Source organism: Mustela nigripes, chromosome 1, assembly GCF_022355385.1.
Source record: "Mustela nigripes isolate SB6536 chromosome 1, MUSNIG.SB6536, whole genome shotgun sequence".
In the NCBI taxonomy this organism is placed as follows: domain Eukaryota; kingdom Metazoa; phylum Chordata; class Mammalia; order Carnivora; family Mustelidae; genus Mustela; species Mustela nigripes.
In genome coordinates this window covers 131,110,035-131,131,546 of record NC_081557.1, presented here as the reverse complement: position 1 = coordinate 131,131,546, position 21,512 = coordinate 131,110,035, and the positions used below count along the sequence as shown (strand labels likewise).

General features: G+C 43.8%; 1 protein-coding gene across 3 annotated transcripts in view; it reads left to right on the top strand.

The window, feature by feature from the left end:
* The window catches only part of TMEM154 (transmembrane protein 154), a 42,039-nt gene extending 20,890 nt beyond the window's left edge, over positions 1-21,149 (top strand). For 2 of the 3 annotated variants that reach the window (XM_059373836.1, XM_059373826.1), the window contains 4 exons: positions 72-110; positions 6,015-6,042; positions 7,375-7,460; positions 8,215-8,418. In XM_059373836.1, the coding sequence (XP_059229819.1) occupies positions 72-110; positions 6,015-6,042; positions 7,375-7,460; positions 8,215-8,321 (260 nt within the window). In that variant the 3' untranslated portion in view covers positions 8,322-8,418. Of the gene's footprint in view, positions 1-71; positions 111-6,014; positions 6,043-7,374; positions 7,461-8,214; positions 8,419-9,459; positions 9,518-18,767 lie in introns of those variants that run through there. The other variant, XM_059373833.1, reaches the window with a different exon arrangement.
* Positions 21,150-21,512: the final 363 nt, after the last annotated feature.

The following is a 21,512-nucleotide window of genomic DNA, read 5'->3' as shown; positions in this document are numbered from 1 at the left end:
TTCTGGACAATTGCTTCACCTGTTAACAAACCATCTGTAAAACAAAATATTTTTTTGCTTCTTCTACACAGAAACTTCTAGCCGAGGATCTCAGAGTGCCTTACAGACATGTGAGTAGGATCCTAACGCTGTCTGGAGTGGGGAGTGGGGAGTGGGGGAAGTAAAAGAAGGGAGAGGTTTTCAAGTTGATCAGCCAGGACTACACGAAAGAGTAAATGATGACTATTCCCTTATTTTTCAAAAAGGGAATGGCTTTGGCCTAAATTGGGATTTAAAACACACAGCTGTCATCTCTGTACCTAATCCAGATGAGGGCCTTATCTAATATTGGCCAAGAGGTCCATGCAGCTTTCCCTAAATTGGAGGAAACATTCAAAATGGCGAAGCAGTGGGTCAGCTTGGGATTGGGGCAGGGAAGGTTGATACCCTGGGCTCGTCTCCACCGGAAGAGGAATTCTTCCGTCGTATATTCTGTGTATAATATACGATATATTCTGTATATTTCTGTTGAAGATACTGTTTTCTTCTCCATGCCCCATCCCAATCTGATTATGAAAAGACCCGAGTAAGCATGGCTCTTATTCTCATTAAAGCTATGCTAACTTTCGTATGAGATTCCTAGTAGGAGGAAGATTACCAGTATCATTCTGAAACCAATCTGATGGAGAATTCCCTAGGTCAGAGATCCCTCTGTGTGTATTCAATTCCAAATCGAGGAGCAACAAATACTAGGTGTCAGGGTTTTCCAAGTCCAGAGCAGACTTGAGTACTTTTGGCTTGTACTGGTAAAAATGACTTAAAGTTGAAGCCTTTGGTTATTCCAAAAATCACTCAAGAATGAGAACATCGCTAATGAGCTACATATTGATATGCATATACAAAACTCACTCAATATTCCTCACACTCACTAACAGGACACCTCTGGCTTTGAGATAGTGCCCTTGGCCTGCGGGACTGGCTCACTGTCCTTGACCGGCAGAGCCTTTAAGCTCTTGGCAGGAGCTATAAATGGTCATTTTCCATTATACCAGCAGGTATGGTAAATGCGAACTAGGGAAGGCGCACTGATGTGTGTTAGCTTTCTTGGCAAGAGCCAATATCATAGATTCCAAGGGAGTCGAAAAAACACATGTTTTTCCACTGCTTGAAATTTCAGGGTGACCTAGTAACAGTGGTCACATGGGAGCTCCTTTGTAAGCTAAAGAAAAAGATAAAGCAAACAGAGCTGTCTGAACCCCATTTTTTTAACCTCAGGGACAGTGAGAACTTCCTGCCTAAACCGTAGACCAGTAGCCCGTCTTATCTAACGATGTCATGGGGCTTGGGGGGCAGGATGGGGGTGTCCGTTCAAATATGCATGCTTTCAGGCTCTAAATACAGAAAGGGATTTTTCATGGAACTTCATCGTGAGCATCTCCAAGTTCAAAAGCCATTTGCCGTCAAGAACTGGCCTCCTTCTCAGAGGGCTCATGCACCCTGTACTGTAGCCACACTCCCAAGTATTTGCTGTTCCCAGAGCCTGGCTTACAAGTTCACGATGTTTTCTTACATGACTGGTTGACACTACTCTCCTGTTTGGGATTTCCTTCTTGCCTGCTTGGCAACCTGCCACCTTCTTCTTCCATGCCCAAGTTTTTGTGAAGCCTTGAGTAATCACTCCCTGGGCAAAATGAATGAATCATGGCCTCTTCTCGGCTCTTACAGACTATGGTCTCACTTACGGTGCATGGTATTTATGTTGGTATAAGTTGGTGACTTGTCTTTTTTTTTTTTTTTTTTTTTTGGTTTCTCTTACTAGGTTTTGTTCTCTTTAGGACCAAAAGAACCAAGGACTTGCCTTGTTTATCTTGTTTAATGGTGTGGTTTGGAGGTTAGAGTGTAGACTCTGGAACCACACTGCCTGGGTGGCTTTGTTCCCTAGCCCTATGACTTCTCTGATTCAGTTTCCTCATCTGTGAAATGGACAAATCCAACACTGGGCTTACAGAGCCGTCGTGAGAAGTAAATAGGTTCATCTATGTAAACCGCTTAGGAAAAAGAGTAGCTGGCATGTTGTGTAGCTGCTGCTGCTTATGAGTACTGCCCCTTCTACCTGACACAGTGTGTAGCCCACCACATATATCAGCGGCCCGATAATTGTGGTTGAAAGAGCGAGTTCATGAAACTGTGTTAGCACTTTTTCTTTCTCTTTTTTTTTTTTTTAGAAGAGCATCTACCTATTCCCAGAGATAAAGAAAAACTTGAAACTTACTCTTGATACAAATTGGCACTTTCTTTTTGTTTTAAATATACCTCACTTTAAGAGAAACAACACAGACATCTTAGGTTTTCAAAACAATTGCTTATCACAAGTTTTGATAGAGAGAGCTTTGTTTGAATATTTCCTTTACTATAGATATGGATGGTTCACTGCTTAACACATGGGTATCTCTTCAAACAAACTAAATGCTGGAAAGTTGATCACTCCTGTCTTCTGAAGTCCATATTTAATGTTATAATGCAAGTCAATTAAAAGAGAGAGGTTCCTGGGTGGAGAAGTTGGTTAAGTGTCGGATTCTTTTTTTTTTTAAAGATTTATTTATTTGACAGAGAGAAATCACAAGTAGACAGAGAGGCAGCCAGAGAGAGAGAGAGAGGGAAGCAGGCTCCCTGCTGAGCAGAGAGCCCGATGCGGGACTCGATCCCAGGACCCTGAGATCATGACCTGAGCCGAAGGCAGCGGCTTAATCCACTGAGCCACCCAGGCGCCCTAAGTGTCGGATTCTTGATTTTTGGCTCAGGTCATGCTCTTAGGGTTCTGAGATCGAGCCCTACATCAGGCTCCATGTTCAGCAGGGCACCTGCTTAAGATTCTCTCTCCCTCTCCCTCTGCACCCCCTCCCAGCTCTCTAAAAAATAGATAAAAGGAGACGGTTCAAATTAACAAAATCTGATTTAAATATTTTTTTTTTCCAGTAGAAATAAAACTGTCACACTGGGTCAGACCAGCATTTTGCTTGGAAAACATCTAAAACAATGTTTTGTGGGAGGGCATGGATGATGTCCCCTCAGCAAGTTAGAAATAGACACATTTGTTCCCCGCCCTCCCCCATGTGAATAGAGCCTGGTGTGTTCTTCATCACCAGGAAGTAAGCCTGTACATTTGATGACAGGGGAGGACCTGGCCAACACCTGTAGCAAGAACCCTTCTTCCGACTGGCAATCATATTCTTCCTTTGGGCTTGTCCATTTCAAGTCCAGGAGAAGGAAAGTGCTGGGCGGTAACCCTGTTCTACTGTCCTTCCTAGACCTCCAGGAGTTACATTTGCAGTTGTTCTTATTTAACACTTATTAAGGGTCTCCATGGGTTGTGTCTCTACCAGAGCTGCAGGGAAAACAGCTGGCAGGAAAGCCTCACTTTAGGCAGGCTGTGACGCCTTGGCACCTGGCACGGCTCAGTACATCTCCAGAAAGACACTCTCTCTCTTGCTGAGGGTTCTGAGTGGGAAAAAAGCTTACGCAAGCCAGTCTCCTATGGGGCTCTGGCCCCCACTGCGAAGGCCCCCCATCCCCACTGCCCTGCCAGCCCAGCAATCCCACCACCAGAGGTGCACAGAAGAGAGTGATTGACTGTGGGGCACGGGTGGCTAAGGGGGAGTAACTGGGAACTGGAGGGGGAGGACAAAGTGGGAAGGAGGTTATGGAATGGAAGAACTGTAGGAGGAAAGACAGAATTAAGAGCAGATGGAGGTTGTGTAAGAGGTGCATTTGCCCTCCGGTTGCGAAGGGAGTAGATGGCTCTTAATAAAGACATAGAGGCCAGGTGGAGTGGTGCGGGCAGCGCCTGATTGCTGGGGACATGTAATTGGTCTCCCTCCTGGCTTAATGCTCGGCGCCTGTGAGCTCTCCCAGATGTTTTTCTGTTGCCATGGAGGCTGGGCCAGGGGTAATGGTCTCAGAGCAGGGGAGATGAGGCCACAGAAGGCTCTCTGCTCTGTTTGAATACTGATTACAGGAGCCTCGTGTTTGGTGCGTCTGGAGCACTTTTGTAATGGGTTTTTAAACTTTTCTGTCGTCTGCATGCAGGGTTGGCTTTCGCTTGCCACAAAGCCTGCAGGCGCTCAAATTATAAAGATAAACCCCTGCCTTCTATGGTGGAGCTGTGAGGCCACTTGCTCTCTGAGAAATTAGTGTATGTTTGGGGGTTGGGCTTGTTACTAAGCAGGAAAGGAGGGGAGGGAAAGGGGAGAGGTGACACAACAGAGGGATCCTATAGGTCACCTATAGGAGAGGCTCGATTGTGCAGTAAAATCCCTTAAGGAAATAGCATGTCAATTTGAGATTTTAAAAATACATAAAAAATGCAAGATGCATATACTCCTCTCTCCCCAGTCCAAGTGTCTGAGGATCAGGCATCTGCAGAGAGCTTCCGGTTCCTACCAGGGCCAGAAAGGCATAACCCAGAGGCCCTGGAAGGTAGGCAGTCATGGCATGAAACTTCCATCTGTGCCTAGCTTTCCTGGATCAGCAACACCATGGAAGCTTGCCAACCCCCTGGAAATGACACCGGCTCCCGGCTTCCAGGAGCTTGGTTCCAGGTGCCTGCCGGCTGCATTTCCTCAATGGGGATCTGCGTTTCTGCAGGCCTGGCAAAAAGAGACCCCTGACTTTCGAGGATCGGGAACATCTGACTGTTCGGGGGACCTCTGCAAAGTGGCTTGCTTCTCAATGGTTTCACATCATAGAAGGTGCTGGGGGCCTATGCTCTCCAGTCACATGTCATCACTGCCTCGTTTCTCTGGAAGCATCTGTTTCCCTGCCAAGCAAAACAGAGCTGGAACTGGGGCCCTGGGGTCTGCTTCTTGCTGCACGTTCATGTGGAGCCCGATGGGCATTTGATGTCCTGTTACCCGGTTCTCACGTCGCCCACAGCAACACAAAGCTGGTTTGCTCAAAGCTGCACTTTTACAACATTACGGAAGTCTGAAGCATTGGACATGAATTTAATCTGCGTTGGACCATCCATATTAAGACTTTCTCATTTATTCAATACTCATTTACCAGGTGTTTGCTGGCTACTGTGTTAGCTGGATGGAAGGTGAGAGACATCAGGGCGAACAAGACCGGCATGATCTCTGTCCTTCTGGAGCTATGTTTTAGCCAGAGAGACACAAAATTAAGCCGATGAATTGATCAGTGACAAATTGGGTCAAATGCTATAAAGGAGTAAGAAAGGTGCTGGGCTGGGGAACAACGGGAAGGTGGGCCCTCCTTCAGATATAGGGTGCTCCTTGAGGAGACAGTATAAACTGAGACCAGAAGGGGAGTGAAGACTCCAGCCAAGCAAGCCGCAGGGGTGAGAGCAGAGTTCGAGGAGAGCCCTTGACAGAGGTTACCACAGCCTGCTCCAGGACAAAGGCACAGTCACAGTGTTGGGCTTGATGTGTCACAAGCAGAGATGCAACAGTGATCTTTTTTTTAAAGATTTTATTTACTTAATTGGCAGAGGAGAGATCACAAGTAGGCAGAGAGGCAGGCAGAGGGAGAGGGAGAAGCAGACTCCCTGCCGAGCAGAGAGCACAGTGTGGGCCTCGAACCCAGGAACCCAGGATCATGACCTGAGTGAAAGGCAGAGGCTTTAGTCTGCTGGGCCACCCAGGCGTCCCAACAGTGATGTTTTGAATGGGAACTTTTGGGGCAAGGAGCCATCCCTCTTGTCTCATTCCTACATGCCTTCCCTCACACTGTTTTCTTCTTTATATGGATTAAAAAAATAAAAAGGGATAAACTTCTGATTTGAGGTAAACACTCTCAGAGGACCGTCTTGTCTTAAAAAAACAAACACACAGATTTTATACGGATGAGGACCTCGTTTCAATATGGCGCGTGTCTGACTCAGGCTCACTATTGCTCCCTTAAAAATGCTATTTGAAGTCATCTCTTATCTTTGTAAAGGAGTTTTCAGCTGTGGTTGAAATAAAAAGTTGTTACGGACAGGGAAAACTAACATGACCTTTGTATTTTCTTCTCTTTAGGTGAACTGGGAAGTGAAAACATCAAAGTGTAAGTCCTCATTGCCTGTGACCCAGCTCAGTGAGGACAGGGATTCAGGAAGAGGAGCAGATTAGAGAGCCCCCTGCCTTTTTAGGAGTTTTTGTTCTGACACCCTTGAGGGACCCTTGAGGGGCTCTTGTTTCCTGGACTCCAGGAGAGGGCCCTGAGCAGCCTCCTAGGGGAGGCGGATGCACACTAGTCCTCCAACCCCAATTCAGGAATCTGGGCAACGAACAAGGTCCTCTTCAGAAAAAAAAATCTCTTTTGACTGCTAACAGTTCCAAAGACATTGTAGTTCAATACTCTGATTCTGGGTGTATTTCAAGGATATTGGTTCGTTTATTCCGGTTAAACATTTTATCACCAGGAAAGATAGGTTCCCTGGTATTAAAGGAGGCGAGCACTGGTAGAAGCCTAAAGTTCGTGTGGCAGAACCACACTGGGTTGGAGGGAGAGGGGAATGGTGGGGGTGGTGAGGGAGAGGACGGAGGAATGGCGCAGGGAATGGGAGGACAGAGTGAGAGACAGAGAGAGGGAGAGCGAGGGAAAGGGGAGAAAGAGGGTAAGGAGGAGAGGGAGAGAGAGAGCAAGATTCCACTAGAAGAGTGTTCTGGGACCCTGTCACCACCCCCGCCCCCGCTGCCGCTGCCTGCCCAACCCCCGCCCCCAGCCCTGCCCCCGCTTCCCTGGCCAGCAACCGGGCTTCTTTAGACACTTTGCTCACTTCCTCCACATGGTGTCACGCCCATGCTGCGGTTCAGAGCTGGTGGTCCTCCTCCCCAATACCATTTACATTAACAGGGTCTTCTTTCCCATAATGGTGGATTCTGAGCCCTGGTAAGTGAGGCCGGTGGGTTTCTGAAAGCAAGGGCTCTATTTCTCCATGACAGAAAAGCCTGGGAATTGAAAGGAGAGGTGAGGAAAACAGCCTGTTCACAGTGGCCGCTTGACCTGGGGCACAGATCAGAAACCTCAAAGAAAGGGAAGTGAAATTAAGCAAGGCAAAAATGCTCAACAGGGCGACTCCCCTGAGGCTCGTCATAGTGGAAGGCTGGCACAAGTTTGTACTTCTAGGGGGCGGTCAGAGGCTCCCTTTGAGCTCCCTCTGTGCCCTCCGTCTTTGGATCGGTGATAGAGGAAGGTTTGTTTTAGTTCTAGCCTTTCCTCCTTCTAGAGTTTGGTATGGTGACGATGGCAAACCCTGCCCTCCCCCCATCTGCCCCGGAGTGTCACTCATGAGGTCAAGGTCACCTTTCCCCACACAATGTTCCAGGCTCTCCCAAAAGGAAAGGCTCACACCATGCTTCTTTGGGTTTCAACACGGTTTTTGCTTCCCTGTAGCCCCATTTTTGAGGAGGACACACCCTCTGTTATGGAAATCGAGATGGAAGAGCTTGACAAGTGGATGAACAGCATGAATAAAAATGGTACGGTCACCTAAAGTTGCTTTTTCTGTCTTCTTTGCTCTGAGAAGGCTGCGGGGTTTTGGAAATACCCATAAATCCTGGAGTGTGACGGTGTGAGCCCAATCCATGTTAGATCTGGAACAAGCAGATCATGAACCTGGGTCTGACCATCCTTAACGACGGCCTCATTTGGTGCCATTTGTTTTTATTTTTGTGGAGCTTTTCAAATGACCTCTTTAAAGAAGAAAATGGTATTTTTTTTATTTTTCAAGAGAGGAACTCTCCAGGTCCTAATTATCTGGAAAAAGTCAGAATCTGACTGTAGAATTTAGAGATCTATGGTTTTAATCTGCATATGGTTATAAAAGTTTACCACATATAGTTTACATAGATCAGTGCTGTCCAGTACAACAGATGCCAGCCACATGTGACCATTTAAATTAAAATTTTAAAAAATAAAAGAAAGTTAAAAATTTTGTTCTTCCATCACTCTAGCCATGTTTTGAGTGTGCACTAGCCACTTGTGGCTTGTAACTACTATATTATACAGCGTAAATCTAGAACATTTCCATCACTGAAGCAAGTTCTATGGGACAACGCTAATATAGTGGTATTACAAATATTCTCCTTAACTTATTTCCCAGTTGATAGCTGGCAGTAATTGTATATTTGAATTTAAAAATGATGATAGCTGTTCTTTCTTCTTTAAATTTCCTTTAGAAAGTCAATAATTTTTTTTTTAAATTTAAGGATTATTTATGTATTTATTTGACAGACAGAGACACAGCGAGAATGGAAACACAAGCAGGGGGAATGGGAGAGGGAGAAGGAGGCTTCCTACTGAGCAGGGAGCCCGATACTGGATCGATCCCAAGACCCTGAGATCATGACCTGAACGGAAGGCAAACACTTAACGACTGAGCCACCCAGGCGCCCCCAATCAATAAATTATTTTTAATGCTCCAATTAAATGAATAAATCCGTGATTTATTTTACCATATCATTCGTATTTTTAGCACTCATCTTTAAAAAATACCCTGGGATCTATCAGGTTCAACAATAGTGAAGTCCAAATCCAGAGACCTGTCATTAGAATGACTGTACCAGAGGCTTTATCAACATAAACTTTCCAAAAGATTAGAACCCTTCAGGTACTTGTATAGTTTTGAGCAGAACTGCTTTTCATAGCCCAATATTGAGGAAAGAATGGCTCCATAGGGCATTTAAGGATAGGAGTGGGTCACAGAGATAATCCTGAAGGTAGTTTCATTTTGTTATTTTTAGTTTATAAAATATGCATATGTAATATAATATGGAAAATGCAAAAAAAAAAAAAAAAGTAGAAAGGAGAAAAAAAATACATACTACCCAAAGATAACCTTTCTTATTTCCTTTTGTGCCTGAGATCATTGTAATACAAAATCAGGATCCTAGCACATTCACTAAACCAGAAACCTGGAATAAAGCACTTCTATTTCACCACCATAGCAGAGCGTTATTTTGACACATGCATGATGGAGGGGATGGATTTTGTTTTTCCTTAAAAGTAACTGTGGCATAATAGGAGAGAGCTCTGATGGCTTTAAGAAGGTTAGTCGTTCCTCAGTTTACTTGCGGCTTTTCGATTGGGCATCTTGACTGAAATCATTCTGCAGGCACATCAGGACCTCTGGTAAAGCTATTTTATTCCAGTGTCTAACCTGAAACATGCAGATTCTAGCTTTTGGAGCCACAGTGGGGTTCTTCAGGGACTGAATAAGCAGGCGATGATGAGTTGTGCCCTTTCCAACCAGGCCAGAGGCATGTTGAAGTCTTGTATCTGTGCTACTAATGCTTTTTCCATTTCAAGAGCCTTGCCATCATTAATCTTTTAACCTCTGGAACTCCCTAGTGAGGCCATTTCTGCACAAGGAACTGTACAGATCAGGGAAATGTGATGTTCAAATATATGAGTTTTGTGGCTAGAAGACAGAGTTTTGGTGACTAATAATGGGTTTGCTTTTTTTTTCCCCCTGTCTAGCTGACTGTGAATGTTTACCTACTTTAAAGGAAGAGAAGGAATCAAACCACAACCCAAGGTACTTCTAGTTTCCACTGCTGATGAGTGGTCTATGGGGGTGAGGATGGGAGACTATGGGTGAGACCTTTTGCTTACTGTCTCTTTGCCTGTAAATTTCACGAGACGGTTTACATGGATATATGTGTGTGTCATGTGGAGAAAAGAAAGTGTGAGTTATGGCAAATAGGAAAATGCAAAGTATACATCCTAGTGGCTCCATCTTCAGAAGCAAATTAGCGCTGGCATTTTCTTGCCCCTCGAAAGAGACACTCTTGAGTAGGCTTCCATTATAGTCCCCAAATTTTTGATTATAACAAACTATAGGCTTGTTTAGCTTGGATGAAGAGATGTTTGGTATGGAAAACAGATGGAAGTGGCCATCTTAAAGGGAATAACTGTACCTAAAAGTGAGCAAAATGGACATATAAAAAACAAGACAAAACAAAACCCCACCTGGATTGGGTCATTTGTTACAGGAGAGAAATTAAATGAGAATTTAATAAACATATTCCATCCTACCACTAGGTGGCTCTGCTTGATAGAAGATTTTGGCCTCTAGGACTGATGGTGTTCAGCACCCCGTAATGGTGTTTAACTGTTTTATTTTGGGAGGATGGAATGACCATGTTTGAGGTGTTTTTGATCAGAGAATTGTTTGGTCGGGACATGAGAAGTGTCGCGGTAGGAAGGATTGATGACACAGCAGCTCGGTCCCTTATCCCACATGGCACCACTGTGATTTGGGGGGCATCAAGTTGTTGGTAGGGGTGACTCAGAGGTGATCAGTGAGCAGAGAATGTGACTGAGCCTGTGACTGGACTTCATGCTTCTGTGGGACTAAATAGAAGAAACTTTCGAGCAGAATAAACACCACCCGTCTTCTCTCCCTCCATGTTAACCAAAGGTCCTGTGCTTGTCATCTTAAATGCTTCCAGAATGCAGTCCCTTGTCACTGGGCAGTCCCTGAGGCTGGAGCTTCACAAGGGAAGACTGATTGTTGATAGTGATTGGGGCAGTCAGATGTTTGTCTTCTGGACCCTTCTTCTGCACCTTTCCCTCAACCCTGTCTGAGATGTAGTCACTCCCCCCATGTCACACATCAGGCCTCCACATTCTTACTGAGGCACACCTCAGCTTTGACAACGAAATCCACTTCCTATTGAATATTTCAGTCATTATTACCCCTCCAGGTATCTGCATGTTAAAAATTCGTCACTGGCTCAGAAAAGAGCCTATCCTGTTTAAATGAAATGCCAGATATAACAAGCAGAGGAGAGAAAAGAAAATACTCGGGGGAGTATCACAAAGGAAATTACAAAGGAGTATTTTCCCCACATTTTAATCTTACCTAAAAATGAGTCACTGTGTTATGTTTCATGTGGGGCTCACCCACATCACCACCAAAACCCTATAAATATCTTGTTACTGTATCTCTGACGGGCACCCTCACATGATGTGAAACATCAGTGGTTTTTAGGTACCTGCCTCTTGATCTTTGAAATTGTTGGCAACATAGAAGAAAAGGAATGTTAGAGGATTATGGGGTTGTGAAAGCATCTTAGAAATCACGTTTCTGAAATATTGAAAGGTTGGTCCTGGGAATAAACTTGAGCTCATTTCTGCCTGTATGACAAAAAGCCTCAAGCTATTTGGAGGGCTGCTTTATGCTAAACTATGATTTTCAAGGTGAATGTCTGCATTCTTCCATTGGTCCAGAACTATCTGGTCTCAATTCATAGGACGACAGCCTGGCTTCACCTTGTTCCCTCTTGGGGAAGCCAGCACTGGCATATGGAAACAGCAATGGTGAGTCCCCAGGCTTTGGTATATAGGTACTTTCTGATTAGTCAAAGAGCAGTACAAGATTATAAAGCAAATCTAATTGTTAGTTACTAAAAACTTGGAAAGATATAAGGCTCTTAGAACAAACCCTGCCACAAAATAAACTCTCAATAAGTACTGGTATTATTATTGTTTTTATATTTTTAAAAGTTTTTTTTTTTTTAATTTATTCATTTGACAGAGATCACAAGTAGGCAGAGAGGCAGGCAGAGAGAGAAGAAGGGAAGCAGCCTCCCTACTGAGCAGATAGCCCGATGTGGGGCTCGATCCCAGGACCCTGAGATCATGACCTGAGCCGAAGGCAGAGGCTTTAACCCACTGAGCCACCCAGGCGCCCCTTATTATTGTTTTTAAAGATTTTATTCATTTATTTGTCTGAGAGAGAGCATGTGCACGTGCGAGCCTGAGCAGGGAGAGTGGCAGTCTGAGGGGGAAGTAGGCTCCCTGCTGAGTAGGAGCCTGGCATGGGACTCAATCCAAGGACCCTGAGATCATAACCTGAGCCCAAGGCAGATGCTTAACCCACTGAGCCACCTAGGCATCCCTGGTATTATTATTATTAACTTAAATTTGATATACATAAATTCACTGCCTTATGCGCTAAGGAGACTGTGTCCAAGGGGCCAGGCACATCCATATCTGTGGTTGGGCATTAAAAAACAACAACAACAACAAAAGCAACCTTGTTATTTTAGAGCAGTTTCAGGTGTACAGCAAAATGAGCAGAAATGACAGAGGATTCCCACATACTCTGCACAACGTCCCTGACTATTGATGCTCCTTACCAATTGGCTAATGTACTTTGACACATCATTGCCCCCAAAGTTCCCCACTGGCTTTTCCCTGGGAGACTCATCCTTCCTCTCCCATTCAGGCAGTGTGCTGTAGACCACAACGCTTCAGAAAGTACTCACTGGAGAGTGAGTTTAGTAGAAAACACATGTCTCCCTCCTCTTACTACATTAAGACTTCCAGAACCCATTTGAAGTGTTCAGTCCTTCTTAATGCTAGAAATATCCTCTGACACAGAACCTCCGTTATATATAAAGTCCATGTGCTTCTAGAAAAAGGGAGTCCATCTGGTTACCATGCTACCCTTAACGTACCACACGGGGTGTGAAGACTTTTCATTAGGGTCCTTAGTCTCAGGTCTTTCAGATCTTTTCCCGCATATCCCATTGGCCAGCCATTGTTCATTACCTTGCCCTGTCCTCACGGAATGGACGTTTTCTCTGACGCTGTGGAACCTAACATTTAGCACAGGACTTTCATAAGGGCCAGAGACATAGGAAGCACTCTGGGAAGTTTACACTAGGGTTTTCATGTCTTTAGAAAATCAATAAGATAAAAAAAGACTTGTGGAGGAGGGGGAGTTTTATGTTATTTCCTACCTTAGTATTTCTCCCCTAATTCTTACCTGTTATGCATGAGGCACTATGGGAGGAGTAGTGGGAATAGCGTCAGTGGAATAGTGTCTAGGGGGTACAGTGGGGCAGTGGGAGAGGTCTGCCTGGAGCTGAAGAGAATTCATTCAGTGGCATTGTTAAGCTTTGCCAGCACTCAGTGATAACAGAAAGCAGATCTATTGAGTTGGTTTTATTACTGTTTAAATTCTCTGTAAAGAATGCACTGCCTTATTGTCTACTCTAAACCCTCCCAGCATCTTCCTAAATGCCACTAGATAGTTGTAACCACATGAAGGATAGAATTCCTTTCATCACAGTGCTTAAGGTCTAGCCATCCTGTCCCTTCTTCCCAAGGCCTTTAGAATCGGACAGTTTCCTGCAAGTGTTTCTGTCTCGGCAAGCTTAGGTGAATAACCACAGAAAAGGAAACACAAATATGAGCCACGTGTCCATCTTCTTTCCCTGTATGCCAACTGGCCACAGTGATGAGTTCATATTGAGTAATAGCATTAGGAAAGACTAGGGGAAAATTGATTTGGTTCCTTCCAAGTGGATTTAGAATTTTGAAGGCACATTAATAACAAAAAAACAAGAAGATATTTATACAGCATTTTATACATACCAGACGCCTAGGTTCTACCACCTAGGAAGTTAGCTAGTCAGAGAGGGTAAATAACAGCATACCTGTTCCGGTTTTGTAATGATTCTGCTGTTTATTTTATGATTCATGTCTGAGCTCAGTGACATAAAAATGGATCGCTTCAATATTTCTTGGGAAAATCCAGGTTAGTTTAATAAAGAATTTTGTGAATTTCTTCCTGTTTCTGCTCTTCTCTTTGTCTTTTTTTTTTTTTTTTGAAAAGTATGATTGTTGATGTAGTTTTACAAAATATATTTGCTGAACACCTAGTATGAGCCTGGCATGGTCTGCATCATGCCAATTCAACCAGTTAGAATAAACTAATCTGTATGAGTAAACCTGGAATCAGAGAGGGTAAGTGATTTGTCCAATTTACACAGCAAGTTTATGATAAAACTCAGTGTGTCTTTTATTAACTGGTTAAGATAAGAGACATTCCACATATTGAAAGACAAATTAAAGATGAAAAAATAGGAGGGACATTCAGCAGCAAGAAAGACAGCCACCATGAAGTTATTAATACCTGACAGTATTTGGTGGGTGGCATGGCCATCATCTCGTACAGTCATTGACAAGACTGATCCATTAATAGTGAGAAACCAGCAGTTTTGGTGAACTGTTTTGGCTTCTCCACTCAAGTATATCTCAGTGGCCACTTCTAGTTATTTTCTTCGTGAGTTTCTTTCCTTTCTTCCTTTCTAGTTTCTCAAAAGTCCTTTAAAACTCAACAAGTATTCAATAGGAAGTATGTTTAAGTGGCAGCTGGTTTCCCTCAAATCTGAGCGCTGTCTTATAAGGGATAAAAAGTAACATCAGAGGGCACAGAGTAACCGCTTATAATCCCACAGGATGATAACCTCAAATAACACTGTTAAAATGCAGGTGTTGTACGTGTGTGCATGTGACGTGCATGTTGTGGGTGAGAGAAGATGTATTAAATTTAATAAACCACAACAATGCTTAAGGAGTGGCCCAGAAACTGTGTCTGCTGTAGGCATGATCTATGTGTGTTGGATGAATTTTAGGCCTGGCTGTGATGTTAACCAGATGTGTGACCTCTATAAACACCCCCAACCCCATCCCCCCACCTCCATCCCTACCCCCCGCCTCGTGTTGGCCCCTTTCGGGAAGGAGAAGGGAAGATATATTGGAGAAGAGAAAGGGAGCATGATCTAATTGTTAGGTGACTTTATGCCATACTGAGCTCTGCACTGCCCCCAAACCAAGTTTGGGAGCATCCTAACATGAAAAAGGTTTAATGCCGGTTTACTGCCATCTTCGGAGCCAGGGAACATTGGCCGTGGTCCTACGGAGGGAGCTGGTCAGGAGATACTGGTCAGGAGAACCAAGATGGCTGATCTTCTCCCGCCTGCAACCCAGGGGTAGTTAGGAAGCGAGGTGTTCAGAGCCGACTCTGTCCTCATTTCACTGCGAGCCCTCCAATTAAATGCTTTCTTACAAATCGTAAGATGAGGCTTTGTCATAGTTCAATTTGTTTTTACAGTTAGTAGTAGGCCTGTTACTATAAAGGCTGTTGGGGAAGCTGTCCCACATTCTTAAAATATCTATGTAACACTCTGAGAAAAAATTACTCACTATTGCCACTGTCGTCGACAAGACACTAAAACTGCCAGAATTAACACTGAGGCAAGCAACAGAGGTTTGAGGCAGGATCCCTGACTTTATTTGTTGCAATCGTGTGGCAGTTTGCCAAGGTATTTTTAACAGGGAACTCGAGGGTTTGCCAGAGTTAAAAACGCCTGGCCTTCCTTCATGGTTTCACAGAGATGATAAACAGCTGCCAAGGACAGCAGGGAACACACTAACTAAATAAAGGAAGGAACGAGCGAGTGAGAATGTCTCCAGGCCCAGGTGGTGGGCCTGACCCCAGGGTGCCGACTTCCTCCCAGGCCCGCACCCCTCCGGTGAACACAGGCCTGTGAGTGTTGGACACTAGGCATGACCTGATGCCCCTGAGGCAGCGGGTGTCGGCTTTGAGAGCGTCTTGTGTGGCAGGACCCGTCACACCACTCACTGTCCACGCAGCTGAGCAGGGTGCCACATGTGGGCTCCCGGGCTCTTTGGTGCTCGCAGGAAACAGGTTCTGCTTGGTGGACAGTGTCACAGGCTACACCTTCGAAATGCTCACAGGGTGTTCTCAACAAACCCCAGGGAAGTACATTCTCCTCAGAAATGGGAAGTTTGTTTTTGGAAGATGGTTTCTTAAAGCCTTTGGATGTTGGATGCAGTGTTAAAGCTTATGTTGAACCAACGAACATTTGCTAACGTAGACTCTGCAAAATAAGAATAATACATGTTCACACGTTTGTAGGTCAGGCCGGTAGAGCAGTGACTTCCTTAGATTTGCTCTCTTCTTCTTCATCTTCTTTTAAGATTTTATTCATTTATTTGGCAGAGAGAGAGAGAGAGAGAGAGAGCACAAGCAGGGAGCGGCAGGGAGAGGGGGATGCGGGCTCTCTGCTGAATAGGGAGCCCGATGCGGGACTCGGTCCCAGGACCGTGGGATCATGACCTGAGCTGAAGGCAGAAGCTTAAACGACTGACCCAGGCACCCTTCACTTACTCCTTGCAACAACGCTATAAAATGCATAGATTATTATATATGTTTTGCGGGTGAGAGGAGAACAGAAAACTAAGGCTAAGAAAAGTGCACTTGCCCAAGGTCACCCAGCAAGGAAGTGGCTGGACCCTAGTTCAAGCTCTGGCCACCTGACCCTATGCTCTTTTCTACTGTGTGAAAGAGCCACTGTTAGCACGTACTAGCATGCGTACTGCTGTAAACGCAACAGGAGGTGTTTAATACTGAGACATAAACTTAACCAAAAAATAGATGGCATAATGTAAAAAGAAACTGTTCAGTTTTATGGAAGGACATAAAAAGATTTTTAAAAATAGAGACTTACTGTACTCCTGAAAGACTTCACAATGTCATGATTAAAATTAAGAGTTCTCTCATGCTTTAGATTAATATAGACGCCAAATGAGTTTAAATGTTAAAAAACAAGTCCAGAAAAAAATAGAGAATATATTATTATAACTTAAGGTGGGGATTGGTTGAAGGCATGGCACACAGGTCAAAAATCATATCAGAAAAGCATAGCTGTCTGGGCGCCTGGGTGGCTCCATTGGTTAAGTGTCCAACTCTTGATTTTGGCTCAGATCTTGATCTCATGGTTGTGGGACCGAGCCCCTCGTGGGGCTCCATGCTCAGCGGGGAGTCTGCTAGAGATTCTCTCTCTCCCCTTCCATCTGCACCTCCCCCCACCCACACACATACCCTTTTCCCTGCTCAGCGGGAAGCCTGCTTCTCCCTCTCCCACTCCCCCTGCTTGTATTCCCTCTCTCCCTGTGTGTCTCTCTCTGCCAAATAAATAAATAAAATCTTTAAAAAATAATAACAATAATATCCAGTATTGGAAAGGATGTGGGGAAAGGAAATCTCCCTAAAGAAAGTGTGGGGAGGAAGGTAAATCGTACAAAATGTCTAGGGAAGGGGATAATTTGCCAATGGGCCATTCAAGCTTAGAAATGGCATTTAGTTTAACCTGGCAATTCCTCTCCTAGGTATGTTTATGCAAAGGTAACAACTGGAATTGTGCAAAGATTTTTTATACTAAATAAAAACTAAAAATCGGAAATAGACAACGTGTTTAATCTCAAGAATACAGTTTAAAAAATGCTTTTTCGGTCTGGTGAGACAATGGAAGGCTCTGTAGCTGCTAAAAAAGATACTGTATATTTATTAGCAAGGAATGATGTCTGTATGTGAGTGATGGTGAGAAATGCCAATTATAGCATGAAATGCATAATATGATCCCCCTTTTTTAATTCCCTTTTTGCACATAAAGAATGTATATCTTTATCAAAGGAAGGAAGCTTGGGAGAGTACACACCAAGATGTTAACTGTGGGAAGACTTAGTATTTTTGTTTTGCTTATTTGTATTTATTTTTTCAACAAAGACTATGGATTGGTTTTCTAACACTTTAGAAAATCACTTCTGTTAGGACTGCTGGGTGCAGATCAGTGCTATAGACAAAAGAGGGCTTGTGCCCACTGCTATCCGGCTTTGTGCTACACTCTGCTTAGAGTGGCTGGCATTTCAAGATAAGGCCACAGAAGGAAACAGACTTACTTATGTGCATAGAGATGAACTCCTAGATCTTAGAAATAATTACCTGCTACCACCCAATTTCCAAGAAATGGAACCTCCTTGCCCAGCTGAAGAGTGGTTCAGTGTCACCAAAGTGAAGGGTGGTTATATCTGCTCTTTGCGGGGGAAAAGTCTTAATTTTCCATCAGCTTTCCATTTCAGGTAAGTTTCGCTGTGGTATTTGTCTTTTATTCACAACTGTCTGCCTCCTCCTTTCCCATCGATTGCCCATCCCTAATCACAGCTTCTTCCCTCCGTTTTTAAAACACAAACACAAACACACAACCATCCACCCAAAGCCTCCCCTCTCCTTCCACGGATAGATCGATTTATCTATCAAACTGCTTCAGTCTTTTTGGAAACACATGCTGTCTCCCTGAGCAGGAGAGCTTGGAACTAGGAGTCAGATGAATCTAGTCAGTTGCAGACCATCCATGCCTGTGAGCTAAGGAGATACGAAGTTCTATTGGCTATTATCATTCAGGCACTTTCTTGGAGACAGAGGTCACTTCAAGTAGGGATGTTCTGGGATCTGAGTGATGGGACAGCAAAGTGAAACAAGAAGCTGGAGGGGTAGAGTGGCTTGCTTTCCAGGAGCCGTGGGTGGAGGCGTGGTCTCACTGGGAAAAGCTGCAGAGCCAGATACAAGGCCAAGATAGCCAAGCTAGAAACAAAAGCACAAATTAGCCAGCCGGCACAGTCATGTCCGAATACCATGTCCATAATTTAGGTCTCCTCACACCCCAAGATGCCTAATGATTGAATTCTAAATGACACCGAGAAGGAACCTTTGTGGATATGAACAAAATGGGCTTTTGAAAACACGCCAGGACCACAAACTCCTGAGAAAAAACAACACATGGAAATTTTTTTTAAAAGGGGGGGGGGGGGAAGCAATTTGGCATTGATTCATAGAGAATGGGATTAGATTTAATTAAAGGGAGGGAACCTCCAACTCCATCTGGTTCTTTCCACATCAGCACTAGGGAGGGATATTAGAGCAAGAGCTAAGGGATTATTTCTTGGCTTTCAAGGATTTCCTCCTCAGGGATCAAATACAAAAATTCAAACCAACCTTTGGTTCAGAAATGGTAAGCCGGACACCGTTGGCTTTCTGACTGTTCATGTTTTCTTGAGTCACCTCCGTAGTGGAGCGACCAGCTCTCGGTAGCTTCTTGGAAATATACGATTGTTCTGTTTTTTTGCAGTGACAATGAATCCTGAAACTGAATGGTGCTAATGTTTTCCAAGAGAAGCGGCCCCGGAGGGAGCTTGCTAGCCTGCCAACAGAGGATGAAGAGGATGCAAATTTAATTAATTTCAAATCAACATAGACACAAGAACCTTTTGCTGTTTCTTCCAACGCCCACTCTTCCTAATGATGGCATCACCTGTACTTGGAAGAATGCACAATTGAGCAGCACTAGGAAGAAGCTTGGCTGCCGTCCATGCTAGCTGCTGAGGGAGGAGGAACCACATGGTATCCACCTCTCATCAGGGCCTCTTCCCTCCGGTCCACCCGCCTCTCACTGCCTGTACTCACTCTGGCCATGCTCTCTAGGTCTTACATTTCTGCTTCACTCCTTGGAGTTTAAATCAGGAAGCTGTTTTATATATGGCTTACTTCTGGGTCACCTTGTTACCAAATTAGCTCTGGATAATTTCCTCTGATTAGTCAAGTCCTCTGATAGGTCATCTGCGTTCAGCAGGAACTTTCCTCAAGGCGAGTTACATCATGGGAGAGACAGAAAACAAAGCGAGTGGTTCACTGTATACATCATCCCAGGGGCTTGGTAAGCTCACCTACCTGCCCAGAAGACATACAGAGAGAACGTGCCATCCTAATGCTGTTTGGTGCCTTGTGGACTCTGAGTTGGCCGGACCCTTTGGGACCTTCTCTGAGGAATAGGAATCTTCAGTGAGAGAGCAAAGTAATTTCCTTCTCAGCTAAAATCACCTACCTGTCTGTTCACATTTTCCCCAGACCTCATTCTTGCTCTCAGCACACCTGCCTTGCCTGTGGTATGTGAAAAGGACATGTACACAGGAGGATCAGCTGTCAGCCTTCTTTGTTCTTGAGATCCTTAAGGTCATTTGAAACAAACAGAATAGGAATAGAAAATACCTGTGTCTGTGGCAGATATCACTCAGTGCACTTTCCTATCAGGCTGGGACAAGCCTCGTGTCCTCCTCTACACAGCTCTCCAGGAGGCCACAATCAGTCCATCAGAGAGGACGATCTCTGCCATATTTGTTGACACCCTTGCCAAGAAGCAGTGGTGCAGAAGGGTCTGCTTATCATTCCCATTCACGTAAAATCATTCCTCATTTAATCCTTAATTTTCTACTTTAAAGCAATCTAGCAAGTTGGGAGTCCTCAGATCTTCTACAACACCTGATATTTTATTCTAGGAAAGAAGTAAAGAAGGAAAACTTTATTTATTTTATTCTCTACATATAAACTGAGGGGAGATGAGGTTCACCAAACATTTGCTGCTGAATCTGGGGTCTTGAGTTTGAAAGGCCTCCTTAAAGCGTAACAAAAACGGCCCCTCTCCCTCCTTTTGGAATCCCTCTGGCATGCTCGCCTTCAGGACTTTGCCCATAATTTTAAAGACAGAGCTCCAAAGCTGGGGAGATCTTTCCACACAAAGAAAGAAAACTATCTGGTTGTGTTTAACCACGACTATTCTGCTATCCTGAGACTTCATACAGCTTTGGCAAAAGACCGTCTTCATGGTATATAATTTCAACAGATTTATGTGTCATATTCTCGTTAGTACATCCTAATACGGTATCTTTGTTTTCACTTCTGCACATTCATATTCAACTTGTGGTCCACAGTGACTCCCAGATACTTATGCCAAAACTGCCATTTTCTGAATCATCGTTTCAGCTTATTTTGTTAATTTGTTCTTTCTCAACATTTTGACTCTCAGAAGACTCTCTGATTCCTTCTTTTTCTCTCTAGGTATCCAAGATTTGGGGGGAACACTGAGGCCTGTCAATTTTGTCCAAGACCATCCAATAATGCGACTTTAGAAGTTCAGAGAACTATAAGAGGTCTTGGAATCTCATTTTGATGAAGCAATATTTTACGATACAATAAAAATACTCTCATTTAGTATGTAAAATCATTTCAAATTCTAGAAACAAACTTCAGCATCATGCCTTTCGATTTATCTCTGAAAAATGTACTAACTTCTGTAATTGCACAGTATACAAGCATTTTATTAAAGGTTTTTTTTTTTTTTTTTCTGGCAAGATATAGGAATCAAAACAGTGAAGGGTCAATCCTAGCCTCCTGTATCTATTAATTACTGTTCAATCAATAGGTGTCATATATTTATGATAATTTTAAGAATTGTTTTAAACTCAAAGTTAATTTTATGCTTCAGATTAATGTCTATAAACAGCTAACTAATTTTCCCTTAATTGGGTAGCCAATCAGAACAAAATCTGACTTGGGGATATTTTAAAGATATGTAAGTTTCACTGCATTTTTGTACATTTTAAGCAAACCAGGTTAATAATGTTGTCGAGTCGAACTGCTCAGGAAACTTGTTTTAATAAATATGTAAGGATATCAACCAGCTACTCTTACTGCAATGATGCGACTCCTCTTTCTGGCGAGCTCATTGTTATCCAGACACAGGCATATAGCAGGGATCAAACTTCAGAGCCATGGTGGGGTGGGGGAGGGGGGGCAAATGCCTCTAGCAGTGTAAATGCATGCTTTAAAAATGCTTTTGTCTATTTTTACATTTTGATTGTTTATCAGTTTGCACGATGTCTGGAAGGAGGCTCCCATGATGAGTAAACAAAAAATATAGACTTTAGTTTAAATTCCCGTCAGAATTAATACAAATTCTGAATGTACTGGAGTGATAAGACACAGTTACATACTAGGAAGACACCGCTGAAATTCTCATTGTGGGGAAAACATTGACATT